The following is a 25184-nucleotide window of genomic DNA, read 5'->3' on the forward strand; positions in this document are numbered from 1 at the left end:
AGATCTATTTGTCTTGTCATAGTGATGGCGTTCCTAGCAGTTCGTGTTCAGTAGGCATCATTGTCTGTAAGCTGTTGAGCACACACTAGAAGAAGCAAGTAAGGTGAAGAACAGAATATTTTGTTGAACTCTTCTATGAAATGTGAAAAAACATCAAAAATGTGGCAAGGTTGAAAATAAACTTGTATTCTTGGTAACATTCTTGCACACGGTACCATACAATGTTAAAGGAATTTGTACATTTATGTCTTTAAGATGGTAAAAATTGCATGTAGAATGTATAAGTTAGTATTTTATTTTCTCAAACATTGTGATTTTGCCAAAAGCAAATACAGAGAGAGAAACATATTCAAAGTGTGGATGGATTTACAAGTGAAGGAAAAGGGAAGGTGGTGTTTTGTAGTCATTAGTGAGGATGTTAGTTTTTGGTTTTGCTTGTTTTTTTCCTTATTTGCAGTCCAGTAATTTTCTTTTTTTCTGGTTTCTGAAAGGTGTAACTGTGGTGACATCAGCTGTGGTAGAATTGCATTCACCTATGAAAATAAAAACAACACTAAAACTGGATTTCAGATTCGACTCTCTGACTTTAGTATTGTATAGTCCGAATTCAAAACAGGTAAACATAATTTGTTTACTCAGAGAAAGAAACAGTTTTAAGGTTGTCTAGAGTTCTGAAAATTCTGAACAGGAATAGCTTACTTTATGAGCAGAGAAAGTGATTTCTGACAAACACTAGAAATAGTAACAGACATAATGGACATGATAAACAGCTATTTTAATTAAATCACATGACAGATATTACAGGAAAGAAATGAACCAGTGGTGGCACATAGTAAGTGGCATGTTCTGTGATCTGACTAAGAATTTGTTGAAAATTTACCTTAGTTCAAAATACAGTTTGGAAAGAAAAAAAATGCAGAGGGATACAAACTATTCTTTAGTTAAATGCAGACATGTGTGGAGTGAGATAATAAATTTGTATTACAGTATGAATGCATTTTTATTTTTCAAGAGTTAAATTTACAAAACTTGTCAGCAAATTACTGACTGAAAGTTTGGTAATACTTTATTGTAAACTTATAGTCTGTTATTTTAGATTTTGAACAATTTTCCAGTATCTGGCTAAACACTACATAGTCATAACAGAATTTAATTTCTTATTTGGTGTCTTTGCATATACTATTTATTTTTAGACAGCAAACAAACCAAATTTGTGTATGACACACTTTCTTTTAAATATTGTCTCCTTCACTAACATAAACCTGCTTTAGCAAGCTGGTAGAGGGGTAAACCTTTGGCTTTTTCAGTTTTCTGTCTTGCTGATTTTTGTTGTGTTTTGAATTTCTAGTGGGTTTATTTAATACATTATTATTAGAAACCTCACCAGTTAGAATAAAGCTGTGATCACACCCGTGTTTTATTTCCATTACATGTAAGCAAATGTACAAACGTATTCTCATTTTATTTAAATAGATGACAAATTTGGATCAGAGAGATGAACTTTTGAAGCTTGCAGAGTTCAAGTTAGTTTTGATGTCAGCTGCTGTCAAAATGTTATCAGATGGTTCAATGAATGCGTCGGTCAAGCTGGCAAATTGTACATTAGATGATAAAAGACAGTCAATCCAGAAGGCAACACCAAGGTCTGTATTTTGACATAATTTTCTGTTGGAGCCTGAAAAGAGTTCCAAATGTTTCTATTTTAGTATTCTGTTAAAACTGCAATTGTTTCGGTGTAGATTGTTCTTTACATGTTATTGTAGACTTCTGTGTCTTTCTTGCCTTCTGTTCCACATTTTGTTTGAGATGTTACATACATCTGTTAGAAACAAACTTTAAACATGAAATGAAACAAACTTTAAATACTAATTTAATATACATGTAGAAACAAATTTCACTTTCAGCTTTAATAAGCCACTTGATAAGTAAAGACTAAGTTGTTTTTTTAATGAAGAGTAACTGATTTGAGTATAGTAAGACTTTTGATACATAAATAAGGAATTGTGATGGTTAGACTTGTTAAAATGTTGAATACCTTCAGTTGCCAGTGTATGAGAGTCCAGTTAGTTTTGAAGTTTTGTAGAATTTATGTTAATGTTTTTATTGGTCATGTTTTAAAACTTTTGGTGTTACTTTAAAAATGCTTTCTTGTTAATGGATTGTAGCTGGAGTGAGAATCTTGAGTGTTTTTTCAGTATCTGTGGCTGGCTTTTTATTGTCTTATTAAATGCCACCTTAATGGTTTTTCAGGATGGTGGAAATGAAGCATGGATTTGAAAAGAAAGTTATGGTGGATATCAGCTATAAGCAGGGGAGAGATGGCACTGTTCTTGATGTGATTGTTCAAGAGATATATCTTTGTGCAAGCATGGAGTTCCTACTTACTGTTGCAGATATATTCCTAAAGGCTAATGCAGAAAGTGCTGCTGCACAGAGAAATCTCAAACAGTCATTACCTTCAAAGGAGCAAGGTACACCCTGGAAATATATAAAAAAATGTATTTAAATAACCATTTAATTTTGGTGTTATAATACTATTAAAAAAATTATCCTTTTATGCTATTTCCTGTGTTTGTGTGTATAGAATGGTGTGTTTTAACCAATGACGTTTCTTTCTTTGGAAATCGGTTCATGTCCCTTGGTCTTTACTTCCAAATGAAGCTTTGTCTTACCAGACACAGGAAATACGTAAAAACATATGTCTAAAATAAAATGGGAAAGGACAATTACAGCTGGCAGTCTCTAGGTTTGTTTGGCTCTCTGCAGTCTCAACAAAACTTATAGTGATGATTGCTGCTGTCATTTTCATCCTTCCTGAGAATGAGGTAGCATATTATATTATGCTTAAATATGAATTCGGCCTGCCAGATATTGCTGCCTAGAAATGCTGTCATACCACTTGTCTACTGATGCACATTTTTCCCTACATCAGGAAACAGGCTTTTAGCTCGAGTGTCCGATTTGGCCTTTTTAGCGCAGGATCCCTATACCTGACATCAGAAATCAGTTGATTAGAGCATCAGAGCAGAAAATGGGCTATTTGTGTTTCCAGGCCTCAGGTAGTTCACATCAGGTCTGCAGAGCAAGTCATTTGTGTTTGTTTTCCTGTAAATTTTGCTAAAGATCTTAAATGTGTCTATCTCAGCTAGGCCTGCTGTGATTATTAATTAGATCAAAACCTAAACAAATTAGGGAGTCTTACATAAAAGTGTATTGGTACTGCAAATGGTTACATCAAACACTATTAAATGCTGCATTATTGTCCTACAGAACAATGTGTGTTTTGCTGCACCAGAGAGGAGAAAATGTGTCTGGCATTTTCATAAGACCCTGTCATAGCTGGCTGATGTAGATGCTTAGTGAAGGTGATACATTTGCTAGTGTCAGAGGTAATAGCAGTGATGATACTGTTGTCCTTTTTGTTTTGACAAAGAAGCTTTGTGGAATCTTTTGTGGTATCTAAATGGCCCTGTATTTCCAGTGAAGATCCTAGAAATAAGTCAGTTGCAGGGATCTACAGGTTTTCTGACTCAGCTGTGCTAGATCTTGCCTCTAAATATTTAAAACTTCTCTTTAAATTACAAGAAATCTAAATGGTGACAATTTAATCTTTGAACTAATTATCTAACTTAATTTTTATTTTTGAAGCACCTGTGCAGCCTGTATCTGCAGTGGAAATGAACATTGTTGTTAAAAATCCAGAGATTGTGTTTGTGGCTGATTTAACAAGAAGTGATGCCCCTGCATTGGTGGTTACAACACAGTGTGAGGTCTTCATTAAAAATAGCCCTGAAAGGTATAGCATGACAGCTGCTGTTAAAGAGATACAAATGAAAGCATGCCCATTTCTTCCAGAAAAAAGGAAAGGGAACATTACTACGGTGAGTCTGCAAACATCCAGTTTGTATTGAAAAGGTGGTCTGTAACTTACGCTATTAGAATGCAAATTATTTCTGAAGCTTTCATCATTAGAATGTATATTATGAACATATGAGTAAAATTTTGTGGCTGCCATTTGTTGATTTCATGCTGTTTTGTCTGTATGCCAAAAGCATCATCTTGATTTGTGGCATTGAGGTTTGCTTTGTATGACAAGCTAATACTGAGAGCTCAGAGAAGTAAACTGTTAATCTCTATGTCCTGTGTAAGTCAGATAGATTTTTATGTGTACACTATTTCAAACACAATGGGGTAAATTTAGAATACTTGCAGTCTGAAACTTTGGATCAAATAGCTACATAAATGCATGACAGAGGGTCATAGACATAATGGGAAGTATGTATTGTGAAATAGATCACTTATGGTATGCTGTTCATAAATTCCTTCTTGTTAAGGTCCATAGATCCATTATATTGGAACCGGTTGTTTATATTTTGGCAACAGAATCAGACTTGCAAATTACTGGCCAGGTGGGAATGCATTGACTCCTGGAGCTTCTTACAGCTTTTTTACTTCTACAGCAGATTATATTCCTCAGTTAACTCTGCAACAATATTGTTACATCAGTGAAAAAGTTCAGTTTGACAAAATATCCAACTGTTACCTGTGTCCACAGACCACAGATGAATTTTGAAGAATGGGTCTTTTCAGCTCTGTGTTAATGCCCGCTTGCTTTATGGAGCTAAGTAGGAAAGACTAAATCTGTAAGCAGAAAGGATTGGCACTTCCACTTGTCTCCTTATGAGATACTTTCATAGCAGCTCAGTTTACTCCTCTAAAAAGAAGTTGCTTACTTCTATTTCTGCAGCACGTGAATGTGGCACAAATGTGAAGGAAAAAAACCCAATTTGAGCAGCAGAGGATAAAATAATAGCACAGACAAAAAATTCTGTTAGATCATGTTCACTTGGAAAAGTGTGGTAAAACTGATGCAGAGTTGTCTACACCTTCAGTATTTGATTCCAATATGGGCAGAGATATCAAGAAAGATGGTACAATTAGTATGTTTTAAAATTACTGTTTTTTGAGGACTTAATATTCTCACAAGAACAAATTTTTCTGTCTGTGCAGTAGAGTCTTAACTACATCTGAGGGTATGTAGTGATAGGACAAGGGGTAATGACTTGAAGGTGAAAGAGGGTAGATTGAGATTAGATATTAGGAAAAATTATTTACCATGAGGGTGGTGAGACAATGCCCCATCCCTGGAAGTGTTCAAGGCCAGGTTGGATGGGGTTTTGAATAATCTGGTCAAGTGGAAGGTGTCCCTGCCCATGGCAGGGGGGTTGTAACTAGGTGATCTTTCTAGTCTTTTCCAACATAAACCATTCTATGATTTTGTCTATAGTGTACTTAAGATTTATGGCAAGTGAGAGTATGTATGCAAGGACTGATTGTAAAATAAAGGTGGAACTGAGTGATGGTGATTCAAAAAGTGATATTTTTATTCAGAGAAACTGTAAACTGTTGTTGCTGTGTTGTTTCCTCGAAAGTCACAGGCATGATGATGCAGTGTTATTTTAAAACATCTGTAGACTTTACCTAAAGAATGGAGTTAGAGAAGTGTAATGCCCTTTACTGCAGTTGATATTTGAATCTTTCATGATTGAAAATGGCTGAGGTGATGCTTCTGATACTTTTTTTTTTCTTTATGTTTGAACACGTTACAGTGTTCAGATTATTCTTAATTTTGAAGAACTAAATAATGGTAACTTTTTCTTTTGGTACTTTTGATGTGTAGTGTTTGAGAGTACGTGATTTTTTGAAGTGTTTTTCTCTAATGTGTTTTTACTCTTTTATATAGGTTTTACAGCCTTGTGATTTCTTCTTTGAAATGAAACAGTCAGGTACTAATCCACAGACAGCTGATCTAATGATTAAATCTCTAACAATAAAAGTAGGTAGACCTTTATTGTGTTCTCTACTACTTCCTTCTCAGAAGGCTTTGCTTGCGGGATATATTTCTTAAAAAAATTAAAATCAGGAATGACTGAATCGGGGAGTTGTTTCTGTTCTTCCTCAGGTCACCTACCTATTTAGCATGTGAAAACAAACCAAATTAAAATGAACAATTGTGTGTCAATGCTTTTGGTTTTGGAAACTGTGTTTTATATAATGGCCTGATGTACAGAGATACATTTTTCAAGTGTTCAGATGTTGGGTAGTTCAGAAAACTCCCATCTGGAAGAAAGCAGGGGCTGAAAATCTGAATAGGTTGAACTGTAGTTTGTAGACAGGAATGAGTTTTCAAATGTGGAGTCCTGTAGAGAACAGAAAATGGTTGTAGATTAACTTATTAATTATAATTTTGTGTCTGAGAGTACCAGTTTCCTCTACTAGCTTCTGATTTCCAATTATTCCAATTTCTTATTTGTAGGTTTCACCAATAATCATAAACACAGTAATTACTATTACATCAGCCCTTTATCAAACTGCAGAAACAACAGAAGAGGAGATTAGTCAAATTCCTCCGGACTTGTGGAATAAGAAGGATATAAAAAACCTAAAAATGTGGTTTCTTGAAGAGTCAAATGAGAATGAAGATACGAATCCAACTGCTGAACTGGTTCCCACAGGAGAGTCACTGAAAATGAGTATAGAATCTGTTTTTTTAACACTTGAAGCTGGGGTTGGGCACCGAACTGTACCAATGCTTTTAGCCAAGTCCTCCTTTCTTGGAGAAGTCAAAAACTGGAGTACTCTAATCAACCTACGGTCTCGTCTTGAGCTAGAGGTGAGGAATCCTACATAAGAAAGAAAAGTTTTCTTAAGATCTTAACTGTTATTATGTATATATACATGTATTATGCATATATATACATAAGTGTGTAAATATTTATACATACATATATAGATACACATACATAAAAACCCATTACGTATATAGACAGTTAAAGAAAAATAATGCATGTGTTTGACTAAACTCCTGCAGATAGATGTTGGGGGAGCAGGACAGGAATGAGGTATTTTCATTAAATGAACTTTAATTAATTAATTATTTAATGAAAATTATTTCATTAAATGAGTTTATCATTAAATGAAATCTTATGCATTAGGTGTGCATGATATACAAGTTCCCATAGACCTGTTGCATTAGTATTAAATTTGGGAGTAGCAACTGGCTAAAACTCTTTGACAATCTTAATTTTAAGATTACAGTAGAATACATTCATGTGTCATTTCTATTAAATACTATGTGGTACCAGTATTGTACATAAAATATCTGAATGGGCTCATATCTAGAAATCAGTGACATAAAATACAGTGGTTGTTGTAGGTAGATTCATCCTTACTTACAGTGCTTTAGACTTCCAGTGCCTATAGTTTAAGCAAAAATTATATTTTAATTGACACACCTTATACCACTTCTTTGGTAGTGGGTCTTTGTAGTCGAGAATTAGCTGCCTCATTTCTTTAATGCATTTGCTTCATCGTATGGTGGGAGCTGAAAGTGCGATCTGGTAATATATCTTTTATATTATCAAAGTAATTATATACTTGTGATTCAATTTTAAGACTCTTAAAATCTGTAGAGCTTTCATTGATTTTACAGTTGTATTTAATTTCCTAACTGACTTCTGCATTTTGATAGGTACACTATTTTAATGAGATGTTTGGTGTGTGGGAACCTTTGCTTGAACCACTAGAAGTTGACAAGACTGATTTATTTGAACCATGGATTCTTGAAATCAAGGTATATTTTTCCAAAGCTGAACTCATATTTTCCATTTCAATACCTTAGAAAAAACAAACCTCCACACCTTCATTGCTGAGACTAACAGTTTTGTGTCTTCCTATTAATTTCTGAGACTTTTTTTTCTGAATTAGTGAATGAAACCAGCCCTTGCATAAATGAAGATCCAGACTCACAGATCTGTGAAATAATACTGTCTTTCAAGTGGAAAGATTTGATTCCAATTGCACTATATCATCATAACGGCTTTATACCAGTTTCTGTAAAGATTAGGTCATGTGCTAACGATGCATTCCGTGAGTTTCGAATGCTAGAATACCACTCACCTTGTTCCACAGTAGTATCTGTAGCAGAAATGTATTGGAAAACCTGATAGCTGTTACTGACTAGCACAAAGTACACTGTAGAAATAGTGCTCTTACCACTTCTGTTCTTTCATAAGGGCATAATTTAGATTCTGGTCTCAAGGTACATAAACATTTATCTAAGGAAGGAAAATACTTTTTTGGTTGGTGTTTTTTTCATCTCTCCTTCTGTCTGAACTTTATTGCATTGTTTTCTGACTTTTTTCCCCCCAAAACTTGTTAAATGTTTTTAGCTTGAAAGGTTGCTCAGAATGGAAAACTCACTATTTTCCTAGAACTGGGAAATGATGTTCTACAGTAGTGTCCTCGGAAGGGTAAAGATTACGGACTGAGATATTGCAATTAAGAAGTTGCTATAAAAATATTCCTGAAAATTTTCCTGAAAGATAGAGACCTAATGCAGGAGAAAGGTAGAAGATAGTGAGTCAAACCTCATATCTTCATGCCCAGATTTGAAATATATAGTTTGGAAATATATAATTCCCAGAAATGTTGAAGGCCAGGAAAATGTATTTAATGTGGATTTTATTTATTTTCTTCAAACAAATGAAAATGTACAAAGTATTTAATTTGAAAATATATAAAGACCAAATCTGGGGTTACTGTTTTTAAAACAGGAAATCAGTTATGTATAGTAGTTTTTACAGTGTTATTACCTGTGTTAAAATGAAAATTTTCACACAGCATTTTCTCTATGTGTTAGTATTTAGTATATATGTGTATGTATTTTTTGAATAATCATAAATTTAGCTACTGTTTAGAGGAATTTCATTGACTTCTGAAATATATCTTTTGCCTCTTGCCTTCTTTATTCTTTCACTTTTCTGCTGTTATTTGAGAATAAAAACATGAACAAAGAAGAAAAACCATGACAGGACATAGAAGGGAGAAAAAAAGTGTTGAGGTGAAATTTGGTTCTGCAGGAGGAGTGGTCAGATAAGAATTCTTTAAAAATATACTTTCAGATGAAGAAGAAGGCTAAAAAAGCCTTGGTTGAATCAGATGCAGAAGAAGAAAACTACAAAGTTCCAGAATACAAAACAGTAATAAATATTTCCTCGAAAGACCAGCTGAACATTACACTATCCAAGTGTGGACTACAAATGTTGAGTAATTTGGGCACGGTAAGAGAGTTTACTTAATTATGCAGTGTCAGAATTGTTAAATTAATGTTTGCATGGATTGTCTTGATGAAGACTTACCCAGTACATTGGTGTTTTGTATCTATACTTTGCTTTCTAGGCGTTTGCTGAAGCAGCTAGTCAAACTTCAGACATCTTCAAAAAGGACCGAGCACCATTTGTAATTATAAATTCTTTAGGAGTTCCCATGACTGTCTTGCCTAGTGATTCCTTTAGTGTCTTAAATGTTGAATTTGGAGCAAAATTATTTCATTTAGGAGATGGTGAGAATTTAAATATGGAATTTGTCAGAACAAAAAATGAAAGCGACCAGTTCACAGCAATGACAACTCTGAGCAGCAAGAGGTTTTACATTCAGATCTGTAAGTTCCAAAGTTCATGCATCTTCTGTTTTTATAAATATTGCATGATGTGTAATACTGTGGCTTGTACAGGTCCGTAAGTATTGTGGGGCTACATAACGTGAAAGGAGTGTTTCTTTAGATTTTAGGTGCGTGGCAGTATTTGAAATCCTGCTTTAGTCTTCACAGCTAAAAGTTACATGTATCATGCTCATTAATTTTTGTAGCATACATTTTCTACTATGATAAATTATTTAGGTAACTAATCTTTATTTCATAATTTTACTGCCATCAAATAATTCTAATGCAGAATTAAGCCACCCAAAATAGTTTAGGGTTTTTTTTTAGAATGCTGAGGCATGTATACATGTGTGTTCATAGAATAAGTTACTCTTAAGGAGGATGTTTTTAAGAAAAGATTGTTTAAAACAAAGTAAAATACAATTGAAGCTAAAAGTAAAAATTAGCTATTTTAATGGTGTATGTGTTAGCAATTTAAGTTGACTTATTGTAACAATTGACAGTTCTTCAAAACTGAGTTTTCAAACTTTCTTGACCATGTGACTTGCTAGTTGATTTATTTTTGCAGCATGTATGAGCTATACCCTGTTACTAAGTCATTACATGTTGTAAACATTTCTTTTTACGCACTAATTTTATTTGCAGTGGCAAAACCCACTTAAATATTTGAGTGATGGACTCATTTGCTTTTTTTTTTCTGTGGTGGAAAAAGAATCTTTGCTCTTTAGTAATGCTACAAGTTTGGCATACTAAGTGGTGATTGTACTTTTTCATGTGCTTTATATTTTTCGTTAATAGATTGAATGATCCAGAAAACTCTATTGAATGCACACTTCTGTCTTTGAAATGTATCTCTGTGCTCCTGGTGAGCCTTTAATTTCTCATCTTGTAAATTCTAGGTCCACATAATCATTCCAGTGTGGAAAAGATTCCATTGACAAAAGTGGGTCGATGTATTTACAGTGTGAGACACGAGGAATCAGGTGTTGAAAGGCACATTGTCTGTCAAATTGATACTGTTGAAGGAAGCAAGATGATAACTATACGTTCTCCTATTCAGGTTATTTTATTTCCATACATTATAATTTCATTACTTTAATTATTTTAACGACTGAAAAGAATCCTGTAGTCTTTAAATAAAACTTTTTTTAAGTATGTTTTTTTAAAAATCTTACTGAACAATTCACATAACTTTGCTGTTTGGTATTACAAGGTAGTTTAGAAGAGATTTTTAAGAATAAAAAGCTTTTTCAAAGTGATGGACAGGGACTGGGGTGAGGACGGAAATGGACCAGAATTTAAATCAGGATAATTAATCAGTAATGTTTTCTAATACTAGCTCTAATTTAACTCTAGTTGAACTGTTTGTTTTGTGTGAAGTGATCAAACCTCACTTAATCTTACACTTGGCTCCACAAGGTTATCCTTCAATTGGATTACTTCTTTTTTTCATCCTGTGCCATTGATACATGAATTTCATATTTAATACCAAGTAAGCTGAAGAGTGAGCACTTCAAGCATGTGACTCTTTTGATTGAATAGTATTTTTAATAGACACAATATAGTTTACAACTACAGGGATGTTCCAGATATCAGTGTTCTATAGTCATAATGTCCCTGTTACATTTCACTTGCTGGTTTTGCACAAGTGGTTTATGACTTGGTTAATAACCAGATTTACTGTTTTATTCTTCCCGAAGTTAGATTTTAAATTTTTTCCTAGAGCAAATAATGCCACTAAATCAACAATGAAATAAAAAAAAATGTTTGCAAAGAACAAGAAAACTGTATGCACCCCAAATCATAATGGGCGTTGGTGGTTTAACCTTAAATAAATATTTGACTTCCTTGGTGTTTTTTGCTGTATAGATTTTTGACCCCCACACCCTTGTATCTGTTACATTTTTAGGAGAAAGTTCTTTGGAAAGATGTTGTACAGTTCAGATTTGTCTCTGGTTTTCCAGGGCTCTGTGTTTCTCCTTGAAAATAATTTTACATCTAATGTATTAATTTCATGATTAAAATATAGCATTGAACTACACAACTGAATTATTTAAGGAGATTTTCTGGTATTAGAGACAGTTATTTTGAAATACCTGACCTTGAATGCTAAATGGGTAAGATGAACAATGAAAGAGTTCTCATTTGTTGCTGTATTATGCTCAAAACACTTTATCTTTCCAGTTTTTTCTAATGTATGTTGCTGTATTTTTATTTCACATAGATAAGGAATCATTTTTCAATCCCATTAAATATTTTTGAGGAAGGAAGATGTTTAGGGACTGCTTCACCAGGAAATGAATTCAACATACCATTGTCATCTTACAGGTACTTCTATTGCCTTGCTTTTTTATCACCGAATATGTTTATACATTGTTGATTAGTGTATCCATAGAATTGCGCTAAAAAAAAATGTTTGCTACCTTACACTGTAATTAATACTGTACTGTCATTGTTGGGTAGGATCTTCTCAGAGCATCTAGTCTGAGTTAAACAATACTGTTTAATTCCTGAATGGGAAGTCTTTTTTTTGAAATCCATTTTACTGAACAATTTAAATGAGCTGTTAATTTAAGAATCCAATCCCAGTTGCTTTTGAAATGCAGGGATTGTTATCTGCACAGAACAGACTTTTTTTTTTCTCCTTTGTGTAGTGGTGTCTAGTGATGTGTTGCAGCTTTTTATAAAAAAAGTCTTTGTTAGTTTCAAGTTTTTAATTCAGAATCACAGAAATCAAATACGCTTAAACTCTATCACAGGTGTAGAAAAAGACTTTTCAGTCTCAGAAAGACTTGGCTTCCAGCATAGCTATGCTTTTAGCACCCTTAAGCTAATACCCACTTAAAACTGCAGTGGGTTTGTATGTACAATTTCACTGAACTGTCACCAACTCTTAGGCTGCTAAGTTGGCTGTGGTTGTTTTTTATGATTACAGAGACTTTTTCTTTCTGGTTTTCCCCCAAACCTTTCCCCATTCTTTTTTCAACATGACAGATGTGTATTTCTTTCATTAAATAAATTACATTTTACTGTAGATAAGGTAAGTTCATTAATATTTCTAACTATCTGTATTTTATTTAAGAAGGTTTAGTGACATTCTGATTCATTGCACAGATACATGGATGAGTTGCACTTGGCAGTCAGGAAATGTTTACTAACAAAAATCTTCAGTCAAGGAGCAGCTGGTTGGATTAAAGCAGTTGCCTTCCAAAAGTCATGCCTGTAAATAATCCGTAAACTTGAGGCTTTATCTGATAGGAAAGATGGACACTTTCTGCAGACCTGTCATAGCAGTGAATTGTTTATCCAGACCTTTTGCTTGGAACAGGAATATAGCAGCACTTGTAAGGGAATTCAGTAGCTTCTTCATAAGAATCTCCAACAGTCCCTTGTTTGCAAGGGACGTATGTAGAGGTATGGAACAAAAAGACCCAGGTGTTTTACAATTCTGTTAACTTCTGGGATCCAGACCATGCTTCCTCTTTTAAGCGAGATAAAGGAAGGCAATGAATTAACTCAAAAATATTCCAAGATCCATATCTAGATTGTTAGAATTGCACAGTACTCTGTCATAATTGAAAAATTCAGTCTCACTGAGTGTTTAAAAAACATTTTCATTTACAGATCCATACTGAGTTTGCAACCACTACCCAGTGAAAATGGAGTGGATGGGGAATATGATATGTGTGAGGGAATTACATTTGATGAAATTATGAAAAATGTGGACAGTTTATTACAAAGGAAATGCCAGTCAGTGAGGTCAACTAACCACTCACTTATCATCAATATTGTTCCTGTAAAAGACACATTGACATCTTCATTATGTGCAGAAGATCAATGGAATTTTCCATGTGTTGTTCATTTGTGGCCTTCTGTTCTTCTCCGCAATCTTCTTCCTTACCAGATAAGTTACTCCGTAGAGGTAAATCTTTAATGTTTAAATTTTTTGTGATGTTTCCCACTTATGGTATGAAAGCTGACCACCTGGTTGAAATATGCTTATAGATCGGTATTAAAAGAAAGGGCTTCTGTTAAGATTATTTGTGAAGCAGGTTTACAGCTCTTGTAAGGGCAAGTCTATATATACAGAAACGGACCAGCACCAGATGTGAAAAGAAATGGTATTAATCATTAGTAATAAGCCATACTTTAGATGTACGGTGTTAAGCTTTACTTTGCATATATGTTTGCGGCTCTGTGAGAGAGGCACTTTCTGCTGCTCAAGTGCAGCTTGAGTGTAATTAAACAGTTTAGTTTTTCATGTCAGCTATTGACTGCTTCAAATGAAAAGTGTATCAGTCTACAGTAACATTTTATGGGCTGTCAGTGTTACTGACTTCTAGCAGTAGCATGCTTTTAACAAATTCTCAAAGCCTCCTTTTTGCTAGGTTTTGGCGTGACAGGCAGTGTAGTGCCGGACTTCATATTCTTTTTGGATGAAATTAAATTATTCCATGCACTTTGACTTTTTATAGGCATTCATTCCAGGGCCAGACGAGAGCTGGTCTCAAGTAAAACACCTAAAATGTGCACAGTGTGGACATTGGTTCCTCAGCACAAAGTGTTTCATTCTGTGGATCTGCCGTGGTTGTGTCCCACTGCTTATTGATGTAGAGTTAGACTAATAGAAATATAGATGGGAGACAGTGAAATTTTTTTTTTTCAGATAGTCTTAGCATTTAATACTTGGGACTCAAACAGAATTTAATCATAAAATTTTGTCACAAATGCACAATTACTAGAGCTGAAGACCATGGCCTCTACAAAATGTATGGAGATAGCAGGCTGTCTTCTGTTTGTCTCTTACAAATTCAAATTTAGTGCAAGGAATCTATCATTTAAGCATGATTATGTGTGTGAATTTGGTGACAGATTTTTTTTGGTGTTAAATATTGATAACCATGCATGGTTCTTTTTTCTGTAAAATGTTGTATTAAGGTAGACATTTAAAAATGTTACTTAGTTAAATAGTATAATAAGCATTTTAAAATTTTATCTAAATAACTTAATTTTCAAAGCTAATTAGAAAATAAATTGTTAGGAATGTTGAGTGTGACTCATAAATGTACACTGTTTGGTTTTTCTTGAAAAGGGAAATGGGAAAAAATATGACACTCTACAAGAAGGATGTTCAGCCCAGATTCATAATGCAGTCTTGGATCAAACAAAACTAGATTTACAGTTACTTAACTATCTTGATCAAAATTGGAAAAGTGAGTACCATATAAAAAGCAATCTACCTGACATCAGCTTCACAACGTTTTGCTGCATCACGGAGTTGGATAAGACTGAACTGGATATCGCTGTCCATGTGACCTACAGAACTGGGCAGATGGTTATAGCAATTCACAGTCCGTACTGGCTGGTAAATAAAACTGGTCGAATGTTGCAATATAAAGCTGATGGTATTCACCGCAAGCATCCTCCGGATTACAAAAAGCCACTCCTTTTTAGTTTCCAGCCCAAAAACTTCCTCCAAAATAACAAGGTATTGTATCTTGTAAAACCTGGCAACTCTGTACTCCCCTATGTTGTTGTATGACAGTGTTTTTACACTTTGAAAGTTATCTATACTATGCTATGCTCTGTAAAGGGCATGAAACCTATCTCTGTCTAAATGCAAGAGTGTAAGGAAGTGCGTTGTCAGATATGTTTGAGATGGGACATTCACATTATCAGAGGTATTGTTTAGAAGGATTCTCATCTTTGAAAGAAAGGAAATTCACTGAGCAGTGTTTCCTAAAGGAAAGAATTGCCTTTATTCCATTTAGACTGTATCAAAAGAGGTCCTTATTCCAAATAAGACATAGAAGCTGTGTGAGAAATGTAAAGCTTTGCTACTTGAAAAAAGAATGCTCCTATTTGAAAAAAGAATGCTACTTGAAAAAAGAATACTTGCAGTGGTGATTTGTAGATTGGGTCTGAGTTGGTAGTAGGCTAAGGTTAAGAGGTAGTTTACTGTTTGAGTCTACAATGTGAGTTTTTTTATGTTGAGTATTACTCATGGAAGAATGATATAGGAGAGGTCACCCGACTGTGTTGATCTGCCTTTGAGATTTTAATTGTGATATGTTTTGGAAAGCTTTCTTACCTGGTGTCTTCTTCTGGAGTATCTTAGACTTACAATGATTATTTCACATAGCTTATAACTAAGGGTGGTACAAAGTATCTTTGTGAGATGATACTGACAATTGTCTTGACTTTGTAATAGAAACACCAGATTTCAAGTATGCACTTAAATTTATGATTATATATATGCGTACTTTATATATAATTTTAAATGTTGTCAGTGTCTGTAAACCAAAAATTAATTCAAGGTATTTCTTCATAGGTGCAACTTATGGTAACTGACAGTGAACTGTCTGATCAGTTTTCCCTGGACACTGTTGGAAGTCATGGTTCTGTGAAATGCAAGAGTCATAAAAAGGAGTATCAAGTGAGTTAAATTTATCTTTCTGAATCTTACTTTCAGAAGATACGAATGAGTTCAAGAAAGGAACAGTGTATTTCTAACAATATCTATCTATTCACAGGTTGGTGTCACCATAAACAACAGCAGTTTTAACATTACTAGAATTGTAACTTTCACTCCATTTTTTATGATCTCAAATAGAAGCAAATACACTTTGGAAGTAGCTGAAGAAGGCAAGGAAAAGTGGATTCCCCTTGTTTTACAACAGGTAAACTTAAATTTTGAAGCTATTTTGAATTGTTTCTCTCAGGGAAAGAAACCACTGGTTTGAACACCCACTGATGAAAGATACGAGCCATGCTTAAGTGTTCAGTGACAGTGTCTGAACATACTGTGCTTCTTCAATAAAGTATTTGTGTCGTGTTACCTTTTCTCACTGTTGCTTTAGGACATACTGTAAAGCTGCTTTGTTATACTTGGAATGTTTTCTGTTATCTGCATTATAAATAGAATAAGAAAGACCTGTTCTATTACGATATTATCTCTCTCTCTGCAGCGGCACTGAAACTTGTGTTCTGTTTTTGCAGTGGTATCTGATAGAGTGGTTTGGCTGACCTGGTATGGGTCATGCCGCTTTCATACAGAAAGAAAATCCCTCATGTGGATTAGTTCAGATAGTTCCAAACTGTTCTTCTGGGACTAGTCTCACTGATGTTTTTCAGTCCTTAATGTATAATTTCTAGAGAGGGATCACTGGCCCCCAGGCCGATTGGTGTGGAAGAGGCATTTGGGCTTTTCTACGCTGCAGAGGTCTGTTGCAGACTGGATGTGCAGCTTGGCTGTTTGCACTGTGGTATCCCACAATTATGTTTTGTATGTGTGTTGAGTTTTGAGGCCATCATGCCTTCCTTCAGGACACACAGGAAAAGCAACACATGTCTGGGGTAGTGTTGAAGGTCTATGAAAGCTGAAAGTGATCCATACTACCTTCTGGGAAGAGTGAAATATCCCTCCTTTCCTTTGAGTCTTGGAAAGTACATATCCAAAACAGAGACGGAGTTCAACAAATAGTGTGGTTGGAGGCCTTCTCACTTTTCTTTAGCATTGTAGGTATTCAGATAGTTACCAAAAATGCTTGCAAAGTAAAATACCAAAGTTAAAGAGTATTTTAAAATCAGATTAGTAACCAGCTCTTGTTATAGATTTGGCACCTTCAACCATATGCTTCTTAAGTGTGCTTTTTATTTTTAATGATTATGGAAGAGAAATACCATTTAAATATCTTTTTAAATTTATGAAATTAATACTACTTTGCTTGCTTTATGTTGTCATTGTTCCACTGTAACTTTTAAGCGTACACAATGATTAGATCTTTAACTGTGTAAGTCAGTTCAGCTTCCCGTAATGTTAGTCATTATTTTCAGAGAAGTTTGCTTTTACTCAAGAATAGGCTGTTTTCCATAAGCCTACACAGCTGTTATATTTCCTAATATTCTTATGTTCCTCTGAACCTAACTTTTGTTTGACTGTAGGTAGTTTTTTTTCTTTACATGCATGATTCCTCGTCTAGTTCATTGATAAAGCTCTGAAATGACAAAGGTTCATGTATAATAGGATGATCCACTTAATCTCTAACGTTTTACTCTGAGAAAATACAGTTTGATTTTATTCTTGGTGTTTTGTGGTTTATATTTGATAGAGAGTTTTTATTAGAATAAATTGCGTTATTTTACAAACACGTTTGAATTTTTCTTAAAATTCTTGTAATTCAAAGGTAATAGTTATGACAGTTCAGATACATTGCAACATAGGCGTTTCCTATGCTGGCTGTTTTATTGATATGCTTACAGAATTTTCTACCATATCCCACAAGTGTCATTGTTTCTTAGGTGTTTCGTAATTGTATTTTGATCTTAGTCTTCTTTCAGTTATCAAGTAGGAGGACTTCATAGATTTTAGGATCACTCCTAATATCCTTTGAAAGATTAGATATGGCAGTTTATGAAATGGAATAGTAGAGGTCAACAGAAGAATCCATATCCCCTCCTAAATTATTCCAAACTTAAAATTGCTTGCCTTTCCACAGTGTGTCAGTATTTTCCCTTTTGATAAAGTGTCTATAAAAGTCTGTGTTGTGACATTTATGTTTGCCAAGGTTGTTCATTTGTAACCTAGTTGCTCAATCCACTATGTTTCTTATTTCTTCTTAATCTAGGTGGTTTCCAAACACTATTATTCTATATTTGGGCATCCAGGATAGATTTCCAGGAAAAAGTTCCCATCTGATACTGTACTTGAGATACAGAACTCTGTTATCCAGCACTTCTCACTTTATTCTTTTACTTCAGGTTCATCTTCAAAAAACTGACAAGTTTGTTGAAATGTTATTTTGTAGCTCAGCTTGCCCCCCTCTCCCCCATTCTATTTTTGTCATTAAAGCAGAGTCCTTTCTGCTGCTTTTCTTTTTTATCCACTCTTCTTTTAGTGACAGATAGCCTGTGTTCTCAGGGAAAAAAGCAATCCTTGTGCAGAGCCCATCTTCTCTGGGACATGTTCCCTGTCTGGGAAGCAGCCAATATATCAGAAACTTTAAATATTTTTTATAAAAATGCAGTGTTCTTCAAAGGTTCTACTGGTTGTTGGATAGTGATTAGTATGAAATGGCTTGCCAAGGACAGTCCTTCAGATAGGTGCAACGCAGGACAGTTGACCAACGTACATCCTTATAGCTAGAAAGAAAGAAAACATCACTGAAGACGGTACATGAGACCACTGCTAAATATAAATAAAATATTCTGTAATGTAATGGAGGCTGTTGTATAAATATAATGTCTGCTGAAGCACTTAAAATATTTGAAAATGCCATCATTTTGTGACACATTCTGTGGCTAAAGACCATTACAAAATATTTTTTTTCGGTTATCAGTATTGCTTGTGTAACTTCTTGTTTAACCAGTCATTTTTACTTATTTTGGTTTTGACTTTAGAATTCTGTTTACTGTTGACTAGTTCTCCTTGAATTCTCTTTGAACTCTCAATTTCCTTGTTGAGACTTGCAATGTTTTGTGCTAGTTTGCAACACAATTTAGATTTCCTTTGGCTGTTGGATACATGTTGGTGTAGGTAACACCTTCAATCTTGCTGTTTAACTATATTTTTTTCCTTTGTCTTCCTGCTTCCTGTGGTGTGAGAAACAATGGGAAAGGGAACTTAGTGGCATGGTAAGTTGGTGAACTAGTCTTTCACCATTGAGGATTTAATTCTAGGATTCAGTTACAATTAAGTATAAACATTTTGTTTCTTAACCTGTGTTAGAGAAGGATGCTTCTGAAGTTCTGAGTGTTGCAGGTGAACAGTTTGAAATGCAGGAAGACTGGTGTATCTAGACAGACTTTGGCTCTTGCTGGTTGAAAGCTGTTGTTAGTTATAGCTTGTTCCTGTGCCAGGACTCTTCTAATTAGTTAAACTCTTCATTAGTTACAACTAAAACTTTTGTGTTCACTATCTTGTCTTACTTATTTGTGTGCAAACTATTGAAGAGGGATTGTCTGTGGAGTTTTTAAACCCAGAATGGCTATGATTTCAGTGGTGGATGTGAATAGCAAAACATCCTTTCTAATTTAGCTGCCTAAAGCTTCAAATTTTTTTTATAAGTTTTATACCCACATACATATGTGTATTTATATTTTTTGTGTATATTTCAAAAGAGCAGCTAGCATGCTGATGTCCTGTGTACTCAAATTACTACGGGGTGTATTTATCTTTTTTTGTCATTGGTTGTAATTTTAAGATTAATTTGTAATTCCTACTTAATTTGGCAAGAAGTCTGTTAATGGAAGACTAGTTTTGTCAATTATTTTTTTTTTTTTTTGTAACAAGCTTGGCCATTTTGCAGTTGCAGGCATGCTTAGCTTTATATTCTAGATTTTGTATACATTATCCATTTCAAATCTACTTCATGTGAATATGAAGTCTTACAGTTTTCACATTTAGCTCCTTCACTTCTTGGTTTCTTCGCTGTAGTCTGAATTATGTCTGATTTCCTTTCCATTTACTGTGTTCAGGTAAGTAATTACTTCTAGGTCTTTTAGTAGAGTTTCTAATCCAACTCACTACACATTTGGGTAGAATTTTAGTAGATGAGCTTTGGGCTAAAGTGCATACTATTTACCATCTAGTTCATTTTCTCACTTCAAAATATCTGATTATATATTTTTTTTTCCTAGTGTATTCCCTTTTGGCCTGAAAACGATGCCAACAAGCTGCTTGTTAGAGTTGAAAATTCTGATCTTCCCCCAAAGAAGATAAATTTTGATAAGCAAGAAAACTGTCTGCTCCTACATTTGGACAACAAGGTAAATGGCTGCCTTTGGAAATTAGGTAAAACAACATAAATAAGTTTAATTTCCATTTTTAAATCTTCCTGTCTTCTCATACAAGCAAGTATTGCAAAACTTAAGCTGGGGAAAGGTTTATATATATGCAAGTGTATTATTCTCATTTTCATGCGCTCTCTTTCCAGTGTGTACACTGTAGGTGTTCTGATAGAAGTAGGTGTTTTGTTTTAACTGCTTCTCTGTGAAATTGATCTACAGAAGCTGAAACACTGTTTTGCTAGTGTTTTCTAGCTGAGGCTGGGAAATATTTACATTAGTTCTCAAGTAACGCTAAGTTACATTGAAAAGTAACCTCAACTTCACCAAACTTACTTGTGTTGTGTGCGGTCTCATCTAGGAGTAGTTTTTGAGTGCTTTTAATAGTAAGATGTTTTGGAGGGCATTAATGCATGCGAAGATGATTCCTCTACTACCAGCCTAAATTTTGACTATACAGAACTCTTTCAGATTTTTGATTACTAATTCCAGTACCTGTTACTTAGTAGTTAAATCAGGGAAATATTTTAAAGACATGTTAAAATGGGTTGGTTGTTTGACTATTTGATGGTTTTTAGCTTATGAGAGTAAAAGTCTTCCAAAATATTTAAATTAAATTTGCTTTACTAGAAATTCATACCACTTCATAATTTTTACACCTGACAGCTTGGAGGAATTACAGTGGATGTTAACTTGACCGAACATTCTACAGTGATTACTTTTTCTAATTATCATGATGGCGCAGCTCCATTTCTGTTGATCAACCATACTAAAGAGGAAGTTATTGAATATGGACAAAGGTAAGAAGAGTTCTACTGTAGATGTGTGCATGGAGACATGCAAACTATTTTGTGTGTTGTAAGTACGCCTGTTTCTTAAGAAGCCTGTTTTTTAAGAAATGGATGTCTTAAATTTGTCAGAGCATGCAAAAATTTGTTGTTTTATAAATTGAAGATAATGAATTCTTAACAGAGGATTGTAATATAGTGCTTTGTGCCTGTTTTTACAAGTAAAGAAGCTGTCTTGTGAGTTAAAGAAGCTTTGGCGTCTCTTTTTATATGAACTTTGTGGCCTTGCCCTCTATATTCCTTTGCATTCCTGGTGGGGGCAAACGATGTGCTTGGCTTTTTTGGAGCTCTGCAGGTGTGCTAGCTGTGCAGAATAGGTAACAAATGAGTTGTAAATGTAATTAGACTTGAGATTTTTAATATGCTATCTTAGTTAGTTGAGAAGTATCTGAAAGAATTGGTTAAAAAGTTCAAATATAAATTATATGCAGTTGGTGAAAATTTGGTTCTGCATGCAGCTGTAATGGTTCTGTTCTCAAGCTGGATTGTCTTTGTAACGCTTTGCTACTGTATGCAGTTACTGTGCAGTGCTGAGACATGTAAGCAATATCTACAGCATTCTTGACCTATTTCTTTTTAAAAGCCTAACAGTCTCTACCATTTTTTACTTTCAGTCAGTCATAGCAGTGTTGTTTACAGACTTTTAATTGAAAAGTGGAAGAGCTGCTAGTCAAATTAAGCTGCAGCGCTATGTTCCTGTCTGAAGAATACAGTCAATTGTTGCCTTGTTTTTTATCTGTAAATATTATTAATTTTTATCTTTTCAGCTGGCTTTTGGGAAACCCTAGTATAAATTTAATAAGCATATATGTAACTTTTGTAATGAACTATGGAGAACACAATAGAACATTTCAGTTGTAAGGGACCTACAGTGATCATCTAGTCCAGCTGCCTGACCAATTCAGGGCTTATCAAAAGCTGAAGCACCTTAAGGGTATTGTCCAAATGAGTCTTAAACACTGACAGGCTCGGGGCATTGACCACCTCACTGCTGTTGCAGTGTTTGTCAACCCCCTTGGTAAAGAAGTGCTCCCTCATGTCCAGTTTAAACATATCCCAGCACAGCTTTGAACCTTTCCCACTTATACTATCACTGAGTCCCAGTGAGAAGAGATGAGCACCTCCCTTTCTGCTTTTCCTCCTGGGGTAGGCATCTTTCAGAGTAGAAGGCAAGTATACCAGTTTTTATCTGTATGTGAGGGGAAGTGGAGTTTAAAAATCCGTTTTTCTGAAAATATGTGCTGTACGCACATGCTAAACGCTGCACTTTTTTTTTTCCTTTTTTTTTGCCCTTCAGCAAATCATTTAGGGGAAACCTTTCCTAATCATCAGATTTTGAACATGCTTTTCTTATCTTGGAATATTAATGTTAGTCAGCACAAATCCTGACTTTTTGTATCAGCTTGTAAGCTCCACTGTCTGGGTTTTTTTTCTCTACTTAACATTTCCTTCTTAATCAGAAGTGGGGAAGAAAATAAGTATTTTAAAATTACTGTATATACTTTTTTCCTATGTATTTTGAAGTATAAATACTGTTTTTATTGTTGTGCTGAGAATGGTTTTATGCATGTTTTTTATGCACAATGTTGTTTTAAGTTTGCGTTTTCATTATTTGAAAAAATAGTTATTAAAGTGTTCTTGTTGAAATACTAGAATGCAGAAGTCATTGACACAAAATATTAACAATTTAATAACATTTTGTTATAGCTCCCTCAGTGAAATGGAAGACTGTCTTCAGCCAAATAAGGCAGTACTGTATACTTGGGCTGACCCAGCAGGATCTAGAAAATTGAAATGGAAATGTGGAAATAGAACTGCGGAAATTACCCCAAAAGAGGTATGTTTATTATCTGAATGTCCTTTTAATGCTGTCTAACTTATTATCCTGTTCATCAGTATGTGTATGACGTTCCGTGTGTAATGAGTATGATCAGCAATCTCATATATGAGGTTCAATCATGGAACAGTAACAACACTGTGTTTGCTGAAGCTTATGCCAGTAAGCATTGGTTTCAGTTCAGAAGCATCTGTGTAGAGAGAGACTGTTGTAAAACTTCATAATGAAAAATCTCATTTTCCTGTACCTTTAAAAAATATCTTCTATTGCTGTTTGTCTTGCTAAGACTTTTGCTTGTGAAATATGATGATGGAAGGAGTTGTTTAAACTTTCCCTTTCTTCATAGGACAAAATGGAAATACTCAGCCTGGATTGTAGAAAAATGGTCTATTTGGTGTCATTTTTTGAAGGTTTGCAGCGTATTGTCCTGATCACTGAAGACGAGAATGTATTCAAATTGACTTATGAAAGTGTAAAAGCAGAACTAGCAGAACAAGAAATTGTTCTGTCTTTGCAAGATGTTGGAATTTCATTGGTTAATAATTATACAAAGCAAGAGGTGTCCTACATAGGAATTACAAGGTAACTTATTTTGTGTGCAACAGTCTAAACTGTTTAACTTCAGGTGTTTTCACTTGGTTTGGGTGCAATGGAAGAGGAAAAAGATCTTGGTAAATCATTTCTGTTTTACTGTTATGACACATAGTGAAAACATTCTTGTATATTAATGCATATTCTTTCTGTCTTTGGACGTACATGTTTTTGCAGCAAGTATGTGGAACTCTGTGTGGTAAACTTCCCTGTCCATGTAGTTTGGGGAGCAATAATAACTGTAAGGAGTAAGATCTGTGGGGTGGTTAACATCAGTGGATTTTTCTGTCTCCTCTACGGAAACAAATTACTGAATTCTGTGTTGAAAATTTTGATGGAGTAGCAGCTTGTAGTTCTTTTTAGTTTGGATTGAGAAATTGTGGTGGCTTCAAGGCTCTTAATACTTTAGGTTTTCTACTGTAGCGTTTCAGAGGGAAGCAGAAAAATACCTGCGTAATGCTTAAGAGATGTGTGCTATTACATATTCAAACAGGCTTTTTAGAATGCTCAAGGGACAGTTGTATATCATCACCATAATCCACACATTTTATGTATTCCTAGCCATGAGGTTACTTGTGGTAAGTAAAAAAGTGAGGGTTTTTTCTTTTGATTAATCATTTGCACTGCACTGTAAGACAAACAGGGAAAAATTTCACATAAGTTTGTACTTCACATGTTCATATCTGTCATTCACAAAGAAAATACCAATCCTTGCCCTGGCCTGAGAAACTGAACTCTTGATAACTACCTAGACAGTGGAAACACCACATTAAAAGTGGCAGCTAGTTATCTAGATTTAAAGTAGTATTGAGATTTCACTGAATCGGTGGTTTTTGGACTCAGTCATCCATAGTCAGTATAATATTGTTTTCTTGTTAAACCCTGAGTGGATGTCAAAATCCTGAAAGCTTTTTCCGAGGAGAAGAGATTATTCCTTGAGTATGGTGAAGAAAACCCTATTACTTAGAACGTTCCCATTTGTGAATGTCTTGTTAAAATGGAGAAGGCAGTTTGTATCTAACTTGATTCAGAAACAAGTTTCACCATGCCAGTCCTGGGATCACAGCACATTGAGAAGTGAGAGGAAAAAACCAAGAAGAAAAAAGACTGGGGGGAGGGAAAACTCCCAGCAATTTCAAGGTAGTACTCTATTTTGTAGCTGGTTTGCCCTTTAGCTCACCAGGGTTTTTTGGTGGTTCTGCCATTTATGTCTCTGAACACAGACACAGATGTAGCTAAAAGAAATTGGATTATGGGGCTGTGTCTGGAAAGCTGTGTATTTGTGGACTACAGAGTGACTTGTGGAAAGAAGAAACACCTTCCATTTGTCTGATAAGTGGTTTGTGCCCTATTGTGTGCCTTCATTTTGACTGTAAGGTTTTTTACAGAAGCAGTGGAATGAAGTGGAATTAAGCAGAAGAGAATCCAGTGCCTTTTAAGGATGATTAATTATGTTGTTGTTTTATTAATAATAAAAGTAAGAGACAAAAGAAAAGAACTCATTTTGGAAAACCATTTAAAAACCCCAACAACAACAAAACAAAATAAACCAAAACCCCCACCATAAAGTCTGTAGAGGAAGTGTGTAAATTGAAATCACCATCTATTGATTTAGACAGGA

At 34.6% G+C, this 25184-nt stretch overlaps 1 protein-coding gene across 5 annotated transcripts in view; it reads left to right on the forward strand.

The window, feature by feature from the left end:
• VPS13A (vacuolar protein sorting 13 homolog A) overlaps positions 1-25184 on the forward strand; it is a 115268-nt gene that overhangs the window by 58152 nt on the left and 31932 nt on the right. For all 5 annotated transcript variants that reach the window (XR_013924803.1, XM_080371674.1, XM_080371673.1 and 2 more), the window contains exons 36-54: positions 492-616; positions 1474-1643; positions 2251-2471; positions 3649-3881; positions 5744-5836; positions 6317-6673; positions 7532-7633; positions 8964-9122; positions 9241-9502; positions 10402-10562; positions 11727-11830; positions 13127-13424; positions 14595-14990; positions 15834-15938; positions 16036-16182; positions 20141-20269; positions 20954-21087; positions 22843-22972; positions 23319-23554. Coding sequence is in view for 4 of the 5 variants with exons in the window: in XM_080371674.1 (XP_080227800.1) it covers positions 492-616; positions 1474-1643; positions 2251-2471; positions 3649-3881; positions 5744-5836; positions 6317-6673; positions 7532-7633; positions 8964-9122; positions 9241-9502; positions 10402-10562; positions 11727-11830; positions 13127-13424; positions 14595-14990; positions 15834-15938; positions 16036-16182; positions 20141-20269; positions 20954-21087; positions 22843-22972; positions 23319-23554 (3562 nt within the window). In the remaining variant the exon portion in view is untranslated. The remainder of the gene's footprint in view (positions 1-491; positions 617-1473; positions 1644-2250; positions 2472-3648; positions 3882-5743; positions 5837-6316; positions 6674-7531; positions 7634-8963; positions 9123-9240; positions 9503-10401; positions 10563-11726; positions 11831-13126; positions 13425-14594; positions 14991-15833; positions 15939-16035; positions 16183-20140; positions 20270-20953; positions 21088-22842; positions 22973-23318; positions 23555-25184) is intronic.

Source organism: Falco punctatus, assembly GCF_963210335.1.
Source record: "Falco punctatus genome assembly, chromosome: Z".
Taxonomy (NCBI): domain Eukaryota; kingdom Metazoa; phylum Chordata; class Aves; order Falconiformes; family Falconidae; genus Falco; species Falco punctatus.